The sequence below is a fragment of the Ahaetulla prasina genome, chromosome 3, assembly GCF_028640845.1.
Source record: "Ahaetulla prasina isolate Xishuangbanna chromosome 3, ASM2864084v1, whole genome shotgun sequence".
NCBI lineage: Eukaryota > Metazoa > Chordata > Lepidosauria > Squamata > Colubridae > Ahaetulla > Ahaetulla prasina.
The window spans coordinates 118,672,218-118,687,221 of record NC_080541.1 but is presented as its reverse complement, the minus strand read 5'-3'; the positions used below and the strand labels follow the sequence as shown (position 1 = coordinate 118,687,221).

Sequence of the window (15,004 nt, the reverse complement as noted above, 5' to 3'; positions counted from 1 at the left end):
CTAAGAGGACACTCTTTAATTCAATTGGAATTACTTTGGATAGAACATAGGGTTATTACATGCAGTTCTTCTACCTGCTTGAAATTTTAGAAATCAATACCCTGATTGCATTAACAGTAAACCAATAAAATACATTAATAAATAGCATACTTGTATTTAAATAAGGATTTAATGACAGGAAAGCAGAGTCTAAAAGAACATTACAAAAGCTTCTTTACGCTAAGAGCAGTTCGATGGTGGAACCAATTACCCAGAGAGATAGTGGACTCTCCTTCACTGGATGTATTCACACAGTGCCTAGTTAACCTGGGATGTCTTCAGTGGGATTCTGAACTGAGCAGGAAGTTAAATAGCCCATTCCAGGGAGTTAAGTAGCCCATTCCAAGGTTTGATTCCATGAAATGTGTTGATGGTTACTCTTCCTTTATTATTTAGTTTGAAATAAATTCCACACTGCATTTACTTTGCTTCTCTTTTGGTATATCCCCAGACTCTCAATATGTGTACAAGTAACAGAAGTTACAGAAGTTAAAAACTATGTTGAGTGGTGAAAAAAGATACAAATTTTAAGGAGGCAAATCCAATTCAGAAAAGGTTAAATAAGGAGGCCTGGTTTTTGTCTATCTCATTTAAATGATTAAGAAATTAACAGTTTTTAGTTTTTCAGCTGGTAAAAAAGGGGCTGTTTTAAGTCCACCTGTATTAAGTGAAAGAAGCAGTTTGCAAAGAATGATTGATTTACACCGTGGGAGGGAAGGAGAAGAACAGAAGAGTTCCACAGCAGCAAGAAGAAAGTCAATGCTGGTATTCATCAAAACTGGAGAAAAAAGGAAGCTGTAATGGAAATGAGAAAGAGGAAACCGAACAGGCGCAATCAAAAGAACAGGAAAAAAAGAGGAGTTAAAGAAACAATAGAAAGGAGAAGACCCTGGCTGGACAGTTTTACTTTGGCTAAGTAGGATAGCAGAAGGGAATATAGGCAGTCGGCCAGGAAGATCATATGCCTGGTTTGTTCTGTTAAATGCTATGATTCAAAAAAAATTTTTAGGATGCATAACCTCCAAGAAAACCAACAATAGCTTTGCAAAATGAGCAACCAAGATATCAAGCAACTGCCTCTTCCCCAGCTCTACATAATTCCTGGTTATCAGGCTGATCCCTGAAATATAAGGAGTATTTTTAACTAACATACCACAACAAAATGAACAAAAATATTGTCAAGAAACTCTCCTGTGTAATTAATTTCTTGGACAATTATTACTTTTACGTTTGTCCATATTTGTCCTTGCCTTTATTGGCAGTACGAATACTTGCAAATAGAGATTTTATTAGGAATTGAAGACTTTCTCAAAACTTGTACAAAAAACACCATCTGAATTTGAGACCCACTGTCAAAAAGAAACCTTGTTAGATGTGAGTAGACTTGACACACACACAAAGACAACTCTTCCTTAAAAAATTAAATTCATATAAAATATGTCACATGCATTTTAAGTTATTTATAAATGGTGTCCACTACTTCTGAAATGTATGTAAAATTAGCCATTAGGTGCCACAGAAATTTAATAAGTTTAAAGTTTTGTAATTATTTTGCCAATATATTTGCAGGTATTAGTGCACATTGTGTTTTAGGCATATTTCATAATCTATAACTTCTCTAAATATTATGCATTTATCCAGCCAATAGCCAGTCATATTCAACCATAGTTCCATAGCTCTTAAAATAACGGCATAATAATAATAATGGAAACTCACTCCTTATGTAATGTATAAGACTAATACTGACAAATCAGTAATTCCATTTGTAGCAGCAATTCATTGAATGCCGTTTGTTTAAGGATATCTATGTTCCAGGATTTTTTTATATCACCAAAAAATAAAAATGTAGATAATGAATTTCATCCTTAAAGAGCATTTCTTTCTTCATACCTTCTGCTTAATTTTCTGCAGAATTTGTCTGGGATTACCCTCAACTATCTGATAAAATACTGTTTAAAAAACTGATCCCAAATCTAATTTCTCCCTTTTTGTGTTGTTACTGTTTTTAAGATTCTGACTGACTTTTTTATTCATCTCCTGCATCTGCTGATAATCCTCTGATTTTCCTGGATTCTCTTTCTAGCCTGAGGGTGAAACACTGCAGAGCACCTCCAAAAAGTATACACTGGCAGCATTTTACTGCTGATTCTCTTGCTAAGCTTTTTTCCCTACATGGCTTAACAAAGTTTAAATTATTTTGATCAAAACTCCTGAACAAATAGTGGTGTTGGTCCAGAACAGATTGAATTAATAATGCATTTTACTTGACTTATAAAGATCTTCTTAACTTCCAATTAAGTCAGCATACAGTAGTTATAAATAATTACAAGCAGGATAAAATGTAATATACAACTTCTGCTTAAAATCATATAATGTCATTCATTTTGCATAGCAAAAAACTCAGGTACATTTGAATCTACACTGTAGACACCTGCTCTATTTTTTTTTTATTTGAATTTATATCCCGCCCTTCTCCGAAGACTCAGGGCGGCTTACATTGTGTTAAGCAATAGTCTTCATCCATTTGTATATTATATACAAAGTCAACTTTTATTGCCCCCAACAATCTGGGTTCTCACACTTTGCATGTTTCAGTGCAGGTAAAACATCTTATTTGTGTACAGAAAAGCAATAGATAAAGCTGCTCCAAATTTTTATTGTATTCTAGATAATTATGAATTTAGGCAAAAGACAAAAATATTTCCATTCTTCAGCATGCAGGTGATCTTGTCCTTTCTTCAACATGCATTTTTTTGGGATCAAGTCATGAAATGTGATCTTGTAAAATGTTATGATTTTGCCAAGGCAAAAAATAAGCCATTTTTAAAATAATGCTATTCGTAAGGCAGAACTTTTTTTTGTTTTTTTTTTTGTTTACATTTATACCCCGCCCTTCTCCGAAGACTCAGGGCGGCTTACAGTGTATAAGGCAATAGTCTCATTCTATTTGTACTAATAAAACTAATAAAAACATTAATCTCTTATGCAACACCAGTAAATTACAGACCTTAACTCACAAATTACAGGAGGCACTTATAAGGCAAAACACATTTGTTTTTTAAAGTAACTGGAAAATTCTTGTAACTTGTCAAGTATGAAGTTTGAGATTTTTCCATTTTTGCCTTATTACAGCAGGTAAGTGCCAGAAACAATGCAGATGACCATTTGTCAGTTGTCACCAGTGGCCATGCCAGGCACAACTCCCTTCTTACGTAAGGCAACTGCAAAGTCAAGGCTACCAAACAAATGTGAAGTACCAACTCGCAGAATGCAAATATGTTAGCAGAATTTCTAACTTTATTCCCATATCACAGAAGGTGGCATCAGTTTTCCAGAGAAAGGGAATCATAGTTGAATCCTCAGAAGGTGAACCCAAAGCTGTTCCTACTCATCAAAAATAAAGTGTGAACAAGGACTCAATCTGTAGTAGTACTTCTAAATGCTCACTTATTGATTTGCATTCAGGAGGAAGATGGCAGGTCACTAATTTTCATTTGGTATGGGTTTATTGTCTAGCCACACTGTCTTAGGGGAAAATGATACTATGGACAAAGTTTCTGGTAGGAAAAAGATACTAAAATTCAAGTTTTGTTCACTTCAGATTTTAAATCATTCACAGCAGACTGTTATGTTTTCCAACTGTGTGTATGCTGTAGTTTTTCATATTTCACAATTCAAAGCCAAAATGTATGGGTCAGTCCTCAGGTCAATGGCTTTGCAAAGTAGTGTCTCTAGAGTATCAAGAACCAGCGGATTATTGCTTATCTGATAGGAAACCAAGTGTTACAAAATAAATAATTCTGAATGATAAACTTCCCCTCTATTTACATATCAAAGTTGGACTCAAGTAATTGCTAATACTTCTATCCTGACTTCTTTCACTTTATTTAAGATAATGCAATTTAATTTATTCCTTGAATAACCAACATGAAAATTACACATGGGAAAGGTTAAGGAACTAGGACAATTTTAGAGGAGACCCACAGGTAATAAACTCAACGAACAACATTTAAGGGGTAAGGTCCATTCCAATACAATCTAGATGGACTGACTGAAAACATCCTGAGCCCTAGCACCACCAAAGTATGTATGCACCACATTATGTTTTCTTCATTAATATGGCTTCCACAGAAGAAACTTCTGTTTTTCATGCCTCCCCCCAATAAAAATTCTGAGTTACCTCATCTCTGCACTATTTTAACATATAGAATACACACAGTCAACATTTTTTTCTGACACCATCAGAAACTGAGACAAAATGTTACCTAGGCAAAAATCCTCAACACATTGCATTATAAGTATGTAGTGAGACTATATTGCCTTTAGAAACAAAAAACGGATAGGAACAAAATTGTCTAATCAAACAGGAACTCAAAGTGAAAAACAAGAAACATACATTTATACTAAAAGAAAATAAAACCCCACTGGAAAAAAAGAACAATAACAACCCAAAAGAAAAAAAAAACTAACCAGCTGAATTGGGAGTTGAGGGTGAGTTAGCTTGGCTTCCATGGGCTGACACATTTGTAGCAGTGACAGCCGTTTTGGCAGCATAAATATTGGCTTCCTCTTGAAATTTACCTATGTTCTTCTTGTACCGGATTCGTTTATTTCCAAACCAGTTTGATACCTAGAGTGAATTTGAAAAAAAGACAAAAAACAAAACAAAAAGGTACCTATTAATAAGACGTCAAAGTTACGGGAGGCTAAAGGGCATGGGAAAGTGAATGGAAAGGTGGTTTACATGATGCTTTTTAATAGTTAAAAACTGTACTGCCTCTGAACTTACAACACATGGGCATAGCTCACCAAATGTCAAGTTTCAATATATAAACAAAAACTGTTTGGAATCTTTCCTGAAGCTTTAGCTTTTACATGGCATACTAAACTTCTTTTAATCATAAATCTGGAAACTTCTCAAGAAGCAAGAGAGCTTTCAAGAACAATCTCCTATACTATGGCATCATTTTTCCTATAAAACAGCTCCAACTTCAGAAGTAAACTTGCATATTTTGCTAAGGAGAGCAAAAGCAAGCAAGATATATTTTGACTTTAAACCTGCTGTAAAATGTAGTTGTTTAAAAGGCAAAATCAAACGTATTTTACATATAGCATCGCAGAACATAGAATCACAGGTTTGGAAGAGACCTCAGAGGCCTTCTAATCCACTTTCCTATTCGAGCAGATACCACAGGTGTCAAACTCACCACGTTACATTGCTGTCACATGACGTATTGTGATGTTTTATTGTGGAGCTCGGGTGGGTGTGGCCTGTGCGTGATGCATCTGGCCCATGGGCCGCCAGTTTGACACCCCTGCCCTAGACCATTCTTGACAAATGACTGTCCAATCTTTTCTTGAAATTTTGAAAGACAGCTCATACTTTTAACTTTTTACAGACAAAAAAGGCAGAAAAAGTGACATTAATGTATATTTTGTAAGAATGAATTACTGAAATGCTAGTTTGCAGAGATTCTTAGTTCAAATATGAAACATGTCAAGATGAGTGCCTCAGGTAGCATAAAACCCTTATTTTCACAGATATGGTCATCAGCATATGACAGTACAATTTCATGTGCTAGAGGATAGGGGTGGAATTGTTTGTTGTTCCCAACATGAGCTCATATATTACAGAATGTGTTTATCCAAGCGATTTTAGGAATTTAAAGAATTAATTAAATGAAAGCTCACAATAATCCAGAAAGAGAATACCTCCTGCTCTACACATTTTTGTTGTATCATATAAAGCTGGATCTGCAATTCAGTGTGATCATTCTCAAACTGTCACTTTCATGCTGAGTAATAAGTTGCCTACTTGTAAAAAAACAAACAAACCCCACAATTAGTACAGATAATGGAGATGTCATTGACAGATTAAGAAAAGTTATCTTGATTGAAGCTATGTACCTGATTCAAATTAAACCTTCTGTCTAATACTGTCCCCAGTCTAGTAATTACTCCCTAGTTCTGTTTCCACCAAAACCATCCTTCTGGCAATCCGGAGAGGCTTTTCTGGTGGTACCCTTTGGAACCTATGTGAACCACTGATGTTTGTTAATATTACAGAGACTCATATTTCTAAAGATTACACTCATAATCATAAGGGATGTTGTATGTGAAAATTTCGCACAGTAACACAGTTGGAAGGGACTTTGGAGGTCATCTAATCCAAACCCTGCTCATGCAGGAGACCTGTACTAGGGATTCAAACCACTGAATCATAAAGAAGAGATAATTTTGTAATTATACTTATAATTACCTCAATGGAAATCAGAAACTTTTTTTATTCTCTTTACACACAAACATGTACACACACACACACACACACACACACTTTTCTTTCTTTCTTTCTTTCTTTCTTTCTTTCTTTCTTTCTTTCTTTCTTTCTTTCTTTCTTTCTTTCTCTTCCTTCCTTCCTTCCTTCCTTCCTTCCTTCCTTCCTTCCCCCCCCTCTCTCTTTCCTTACATTCTCTGTAAAATATTTAATAAAAATTATTTAAAAAATCATATGGCAATGCTATTAACAATCTTATATGACTATCATAGTAATGAATTTGGACAAATGGCATTTCATGATTTCCTCTGGAATCTGCCTGGTTGACTGAGAATCTTCATCAACTGTGTAACTTCATTGGCATATTTTCAGTGAAAGTTGAAAACTCTAGATAAGCCTCCTGCTCATCATCACAAGTATTTTGTCACTACAAACCAGTCTATATGTTTGATTTTGAATATGAATATGTTTACTGATATAAGATGCTACCTGGGAACTTTGAAGGAAACTGGTTCCTGGGGTATATAGTTTTGATTTGACTTACTATACCAAGATTAATGCCCTTCCCCCCATTGCCTTTTGTTCACATAGCATATAGAAAAAATCCTGGTTGAGTCACAATGTTGATGAACTTTTAAGAGTTCTACTGCCGAAACTAGAGGTGTATGAGCTACAGAAGCTGATCGGACACTAGTGAAGTCCTATACTAGGACTTACCTAGTGGCATTGAGGGAAGCGAGGCGTAGCTACGCCTCCTCCCTCATTGCATCGGCAGATAACCGCCCAGCCGCCCTGTTCCGGGTGACTCGCTCCCTCCTACATCAGGGGGAGCGGGATGACCCGTTGCAGGGACGTGCTGAGGAGTTTAACGGTTATCTATACGATAAAATCGTTCAGCTTCGGGATGGTCTGGACCAAGATTGCGGTGACGCGGGTGAGATGCTCGAGGGTGGTCTTGGCGATATTGTTTGGGATGAGTTTGACCCTGTGGCTCCCGAGGACATGGACAGGTTGTTGGGTAGGCTGAATGCCACCACGTGTTTACTGGACCCGTGCCCTCCTGGCTGGTGCTGGCCACTCGGGAGGTGACACGAGGCTGGCTCCAGGCGATTACGATCGCTTCTTTGGTGGAGGGCGTCTTCCGGCCGCCTTGAAAGAGGCGGTGGTGAGGCCCTCCTCAAGAAGCCTTCCTGACCCGCTGTTTTAGGTAATTATCGTCGTCTCCAACCCGCTCATGCTAAGGTTGTAGAGAGTATGGTGGCATATCAGTTTCCTTACACCTGGATGAAACTGTCTATCTAGACCTGCTCCAGTCCGGTTTCCGCCCGGTTACAGCACGGAGACGGCTTTGGTCGCGTTGGTGGATGATCTCTGGAGGGCCAGGATAGGGGTTGTTCCTCTGCCCTGGTCCTATTAGACCTCTCAGCGGCTTTCGATACCATCGACCATGGTATCCTGCTGCGCGGTTGGAGGGATTGGGAGTGGAGGCACCGCTTATCGGTGGTTCTCCTCCTATCTCTCCGACCGTCGCAGTCGGTGTTGACAGGGGCAGAGGTCGCCCCGAGGCGCCTCACTTGTGGGTGCCGAGGGGTCGATCCTCTCGCCTACTGTTTAACATCTACATGAAGCCGCTGGGTGAGATCATCAGTGGTTTCGTGTGAAGTACCAGCTGTATGCGGATGACACCCAGCTGTACTTTTCACACCGGACCACCCCAACGGTTATCAAGTGCTGTCCCGTGTCTGGAGGCCGACGGGTCTGGATGGGGAGAAACAGGCTCAAGCTCAATCCCGCCAAGACAGAGTGGCTGTGGATGCCGCATCCCGCACAGTCAGCTAAATCCGCGGCTGACCATCGGTGGCGAGTCAGTGGCCCCGATGGAGAGGGTTCGCAACTTAGGCGCCCTCCTGGATGAACGGCTGTCTCTAGAAGATCATTTGACGGCCGCTCCAGGAGAGCGTTCTACCAGGTTCGCCTGGTACGCCAGTTGCGCCTTTCTGGACCGGGATGCCCTATGCACGGTCACCCACGCACTCGTGACGCCTCGCCTGGATTACTGCAATGCTCTCTACATGGGGCTCCTTGAAGGGCATCCGAGGCTGCAGTTAGTCCAGAATGCGGCTGCGCTGGTGATAGATGGAGCCCTCGTGGCTCCCGTGATAACACCCATCCTGCGCAGACTGCACTGGCTGCCTGTGGCCTTCGGGTGCGCTTCAAGGTTTTGGTGACCACCTTTAAAGCGCCCATGGCATAGGGCCGGGTTATCTACGGGACCGCCTGCTGCTACCGAATACCTCTCACCGACCCGTGCGCTCTCACAGAGAGGGACTCCTCAGGTGCCGTCAGCTAGGCAATGTCGCCTGGCGACGCCCAGGAAGGGCCTTCTCTGTGGGGCTCCCACCTCTGGAATGAACTGCCCCAGGACTTCGTCAGCTTCGGACCTTCGGACCTTCCATGAGCTTAAAACATATCTATTTAACTGCGCAGGACTGAGTTAGATTTTAGTTTGTGGGTTTTATCTTGGGTTTTAATTTTTATATTTTTAATTAAGGCTTTTGAATAAGTTTTTTAATTGTTTTTAGAATTGTATTTATTGTATTTTTTGTTTTTTAAATGCCTGTAAACCGCCCTGAGTCCTTTGGGAGATAGGGCGGTATATAAATATAAACAATAAATAAATAAATAAATAAATAGAATGCTATCATGGATGTTTCTATAGAAGTAGAAATTGCCTTTTTATGTTGTCACTGACACACTCAGCAGTGCCAGACAGAGGATATTGCCATCTTATTGTAGAAAATAGGATGACCCTACGTTATTTATTGGCCCCACAAGGGGAAGCATGCAAATTAATGAATTATTCTTGTTGTGTTTGGATTAATCAATATAACTGTATTGAGACTGATATTGCATTGATCTACAGGCACATTCTCTGGAAGAAGTAGTTAGAACCCAAGTTCAAGGAGAGAGCCTAGAACATAGATTATTATCATGTACATTCATCCATATGTGCATGAATAAATGTGATTTTATTCATTGAATTTCTCTTTCTCCTAATAAGGATGCAGACATGTGTTTATACAATGTGTGGATGTCCTTGCTTTAGAACTTGTTGTGCTGTTTGTAAATCTTGTCAAAGGTATAAAACATTCTCAGTTTATCATTATATCCCAGATTGGCTACATATTACCATGTTGCTCCCCTCTACTACATTATTCACCTGTAGATCGGAAGAAACAGAAAAATGTGGGCAACAAGTACTATTCTATCCTTACAGACATTTGCTGTGAGGGATTTTGAACTGTAAATAGAAGGCAGGCAAACTGAAGCTGCCTGAGAACCCTGGAGGAAAAGGAGGCAGAAAACATCTGTGACCCTGGTTCCTAATTTAAGTGGGCATTTTCCCCATATTAATCTAAAGTCCTGTGTCATGTCAGTGGTCTCTTTCCAAAAATTATCAGTATTAGTGACATGAAAAAGATTTTAACAACTCTTATGAAGCAAACTTTTTCAGTACTTTAAAAATGTAAGTTTTCCACCAAAGTCAGCAATCTTGCTGTATTCTGAAAACAAAGATGGGAAAAAATTCTATTCACATATTTTATATAAAGTTGGGTCAAGTTAGATGATTTCATGGTTATGAAATGCAGGGAGGTCTAAATACCTTGGCTAGCATAAAGTAGGAGACTGCTGCTATAGTATCTCATCATGAGAGATAATTAGCAAAGGACAGTAACACTGAAGAAAACTGGTAAGTTTTGTTCTTTCAAATAACTTTTTAAAGAGGTTGAAAGAGGTTGAGGCTCCACTGTGTATCATCAGCTTGTGCTATTGTGGTACAAAAACAGTCACACTATTGTCAATTGTGAGAAAGATCATCCTCAGAAACCAAAATACAAGATGCTGGAGATCCCCAACAAAATTGACTGTTTTATAATGGAGCATGAGGCTTCCTTAAAAGGATACATTAAGATTTTCTGGAAATTTTGGCTTCACATATAACATCTTGGACAAGTAGAGGGAGTATCATGGATTGCACATACAAAAAAGTTAAGTGTATGGAAATCTGTTTCATACTATAACAGCAAATCAAGTGTTCATATAGTATCCTGATTACAACAGGATCTGACATGAAATAATAAAAGAATGATATAATCTGACTGCTAAAACCATTAATAAGCTCATGTAAGATAAGTTTAAGAAGAGATCCAGATCTGAACATCCGGAAAGATCAGAAAAGAATTGTCAACTCCACTCATAAATCTATGGTGAGATCAGAGCTCCTGGAGCTGCTAACTTAATCCTGCATAAAGAAAGGGCCGGTTTAGCTCTGCCTGGTAAGGCCTGTTATTAAGAACACAAAGCCTGCAATTACTGCAGGTTCGAGCCCGGCCCAAGGTTGACTCAGCCTTCCATCCTTTATAAGGTAGGTAAAATGAGGACCCAGATTGTTGGGGGGGCAATAAGTTGACTTTGTAAATATATACAAATAGAATGAGACTATTGCCCTATACATTGTAAGCCGCCCTGAGTCTTCGGAGAAGGGCGGGGTATAAATGTAAACAAAAAAAAAAAAAAAAAAGCAATTGATCCCCTTCTTTTGGTATCTAAAAAAAACCCAATGAATTTGATGAGGATTGAACAATGTTACTTAGAAAACTTGTAATTAGATTCAAATTACAGTTGAATCTAAGTGAAATGATTAACAAACCACATCAAATTCATGCCGCATTGTCAAAATTATTTCACTCTTTCAGGGGAAATACTATAAGGAAACATACTGATAGAGAAAGAAATTAAGCTCCTAAAATTAGACTTAATGCCACAAATACACATGACTTTTAAAAGAGGTATAAATGCCAGATGATATAATTTAATGGCACTGAATGTCAAAGACAGAATACTATATAATAACCCATATGAATTTGGTAGGGATAAACCTCGGCATGAGTATTTTAATCACATCTATAACTGTCTGGTTTGGTTCTGCAACCCAACAAGACAGACACAGACTTCAGAGAATAATTAGAACTGCAGAAAAAACAATTGCTACCAACCTGACTTCCATTGAGGACCTGTATTATACTGCACAAATCAAGAAGAGGGCCGTGAAAATATTTACAGATCCCTCACATCCTGGACATAAACTGTTTCAACTCCTACCCTCAAAACGACGCTATAGATCCCTGCACACCAGAACAACTAGACACAAGAACAGTTTTTTCCTGAACGCCATCACTCTGCTAAACAAATAATTCCCTCAACACTGTCAAACTATTTACTAAATCTGTACTACTATTAATCTTCTCATCATTCCCATCACCCATCTCCTTCCACTTATGATTGTAACTTTGTTGCTGGTATCCTTATGATTTATATTGATATTGATTGTTTCCTGATTGCTTATTTGTACCCTATGACTATCATTAAGTGTTGTATCATTAAGTGTTAAATTTGTAGCCTATGACTATCATTAAGTGTTATAAGTGTTGTACCTTGATGAATGTATCTTTTCTTTTATGTACACTGAGAGCATATGCACCAAGACAAATTCCTTGTGTGTCCAATCACACTTGGCTAATAAAATTCTATTTTATTCTATCTCTGCGGATTTTCAAAAATAGACTGGACAATCATTTGAATGGGATGGTATAAGGTTTCCTGCTTTGAGAAGGAGGTTGGACTAGAAAACCAACTATAGAATGCACAGAAATACCATTTCATGAAGAAGATAAAACAGGAAAATAAGAATAGAAAAGAGGATGAGAAAGAAGAAGAAGAGCAAGAAAAACAAGAAGTATGTAATTCAGTTGAAAGAAGGTTTGTTTCAATTATTTTCAAATATAATTAATACATGAGTACAGAAATATTTAAGTCTCTCTATGTTATGATATTTCTTCTATTAATTAGATTACAGTGACTTTGTATCAAAGTCACTTTGATACAAAGTCACTAATCACTTTAGATTAGCCAGTTTACAGGTAGTGTCATGACTTAACTATTTGGTGATTCCTTTACAATCATAGGATTTGATTGTAAAGGAATCACCAAATAGTTAAGTCATGACACTACCTGTAAACTGGCTAATCTAAACCCTGAATAGAAAAAAAAAAGATTTAATCAAAAGGATTAAACTCTCACATGAGCTGGAATATTTTTTATTTTTTAAAAAATGGCAGTGAAGCATCTCCTTCATTGTATTTCGGTTTTGATATGGGATATCTCTCATTTAAACAGTTTTAATTATGCACCAAAAATCTTAGGATGAGGCTATTAATTATTTTATGTTTCACATGGAATTCTACCTACTGTACCTTGTGTTCTCTTTGAATTGTTTGAAATCTTATACATGTGCATAATTTTGGCAGTTATCTTTTTGTTTTTCTTCTGTTAGATCTAACAAGTTTGTGAATGTTGAGCTCAAGATTAACCCATTATATTTTTAATTTCCAAGTTCTTCCTCATGATAATTTCTGAGTACTGTAGTCCTCAACTTACAACCATTAATTTAATGACCATTCAGAGTTACAATGGCACTGAAAAGAGTGACATATGACCAGTTCCTACACTTATGATTGTTGCAGCATCTCTACAGTCACAGGATCAAGTTATGAGTGCTTAGCAACTGGCATGTATTTATGATGGTTGTAGTGTCCTACAGTCCTGGGATTGTCATTTGCAATCTTCCTAGGGAGCTTCTGACAAGCAAAGTCAATGGGGGAAACCAGATTCATTTAACAATTGCATGATTCACTTAACAACTGTAGTGATTCACATAAAAACTATGACAAAATATTGTAAAATGGGGCATGATTCATTTATTTTTCTTGAAATCTATTTAATGCAACCCATTAGAATTCTAATATTCTAATAATATCTGGTTATCCATTTAGCTTCCACACAATTACTACAATAGTTTCTTTTTATATTAGGACTTCTTGCTGTAATCTGAATGCTAGAAATATACATAAAGCCCACACATTTTCCTCTCTTGTAATACATATGCTTGCTTATATGTATAATAAATATAGTTTTATGTAGAAGGCTAGTAAGTAAACTTTCCCCACTTTGCTAAAGCACAGTGCATGAATCTGCTGTGTATACTCAGCAGTGCTGGAAAAAAAATCTCCAGGAAGGCAGAATACTACAGAAAAGGCCTTGTCCATTTTCATAATGTTTCAGTTCTTTGCTGAGGCACCATCTCTTGATTCCTTACAATAAAAGTATACAACTAGCTAGTTTGTACACTTTGGTTAGTTTGACTACAACTAGTCAAACTAACCAAATTCTGCTGATAGGACCTTAATTTTAATATTATCTTTTATAGTCATAAATATATCTAGTATAGTAATAAAAGATAATCTCACAAATCCGCCTTCAGTAAGCTTCAAACCATAATAAAACAATAATTTAATCAGAACCAGGTTCTCTTGTTGGACTTCTCCCAAAAGATATAACTGTATCTCCAAGGAAACTATGCTGGAAAATAGTTCTTGGGATAATCAGGGTGTCATATATATCATGACACCCTGATTATCCTTGGTATTAGCCTTACCAAAAATCTTAGCCTACAGCATTATAAGGCACATATTTACCCTCTGATGGTCATTTGAAAGGTATTAACAAATCAGAACAGGTCATTTTTGGCAGGATTTAGTTCTACAGGCTTCCCATTTGTGTCTACATTAGCAAATTATATGATAATGGTAAAATAATTATAGTTTTTGCTTTGTAAATCTGCTCAGCATTTTTCATATCAAAATAAAGGCATTGCAAGGTTGGCAAAGTTGTGAATAACATTGATTTCACCAAAAACCGATGAACCATTCTTCACAGCCACTAGGAATGGTGGGGCCAACAGAAATTCTTATCAGAAAGTGAATAACAGCTGAACTGGCTAGAGTTCTGCATCATACAGACGTCCAGCTAGTCCATCAAACTGACTTAATAAGCATAAGAATTTGGAAAGTCTGCACAAGCTCAGAAATAAATGTAATACACTGAACAGTAACTGGAGACAAAGTACTCTGCGTATTGTTTGGCATAATAGAAACTATTTTGAAAATCCAGGCCTGCTCTCAATACACAACTGTCATGTGGCCTTAATAGTAATTGAAATACACTGTTTTTCAGATTTTCTACCATCAACAGAGAAGTTTGCCTTAAAATTCCTCAAACACTGCTGGAAAATAGTTCTTGGGATAATCAGGGTGTCATATATATCATGACACCCTGATTATCCTTGGTATTAGCCTTACCAAAAATCTTAGCCTACAGCATTATAAGGCACATATTTACCCTCTGATGGTCATTTGAAAGGTATTAACAAATCAGAACAGGTCATTTTTGGCAGGATTTAGTTCTACAGGCTTCCCATTTGTGTCTACATTAGCAAATTATATGATAATGGTAAAATAATTATAGTTTTTGCTTTGTAAATCTGCTCAGCATTTTTCATATCAAAATAAAGGCATTGCAAGGTTGGCAAAGTTGTGAATAACATTGATTTCACCAAAAACCGATGAACCATTCTTCACAGCCACTAGGAATGGTGGGGCCAACAGAAATTCTTATCAGAAAGTGAATAACAGCTGAACTGGCTAGAGTTCTGCATCATACAGACGTCCAGCTAGTCCATCAAACTGACTTAATAAGCATAAGAATTTGGAAAGTCTGCACAAGCTCAGAAAT

At 37.5% G+C, this 15,004-nt stretch overlaps 1 protein-coding gene across 4 annotated transcripts in view; it reads right to left on the bottom strand.

Moving 5' to 3' along the window:
• Window positions 1-15,004, bottom strand: part of PBX1 (PBX homeobox 1) — a 313,418-nt gene that overhangs the window by 31,226 nt on the left and 267,188 nt on the right. For 3 of the 4 annotated variants that reach the window (XM_058178989.1, XM_058178991.1, XM_058178992.1), the window contains exon 6: window positions 4,510-4,669. In XM_058178989.1, coding sequence (XP_058034972.1) covers window positions 4,510-4,669 — 160 coding nt within the window. The remainder of the gene's footprint in view (window positions 1-4,509; window positions 4,670-15,004) is intronic. The other variant, XM_058178990.1, reaches the window with a different exon arrangement.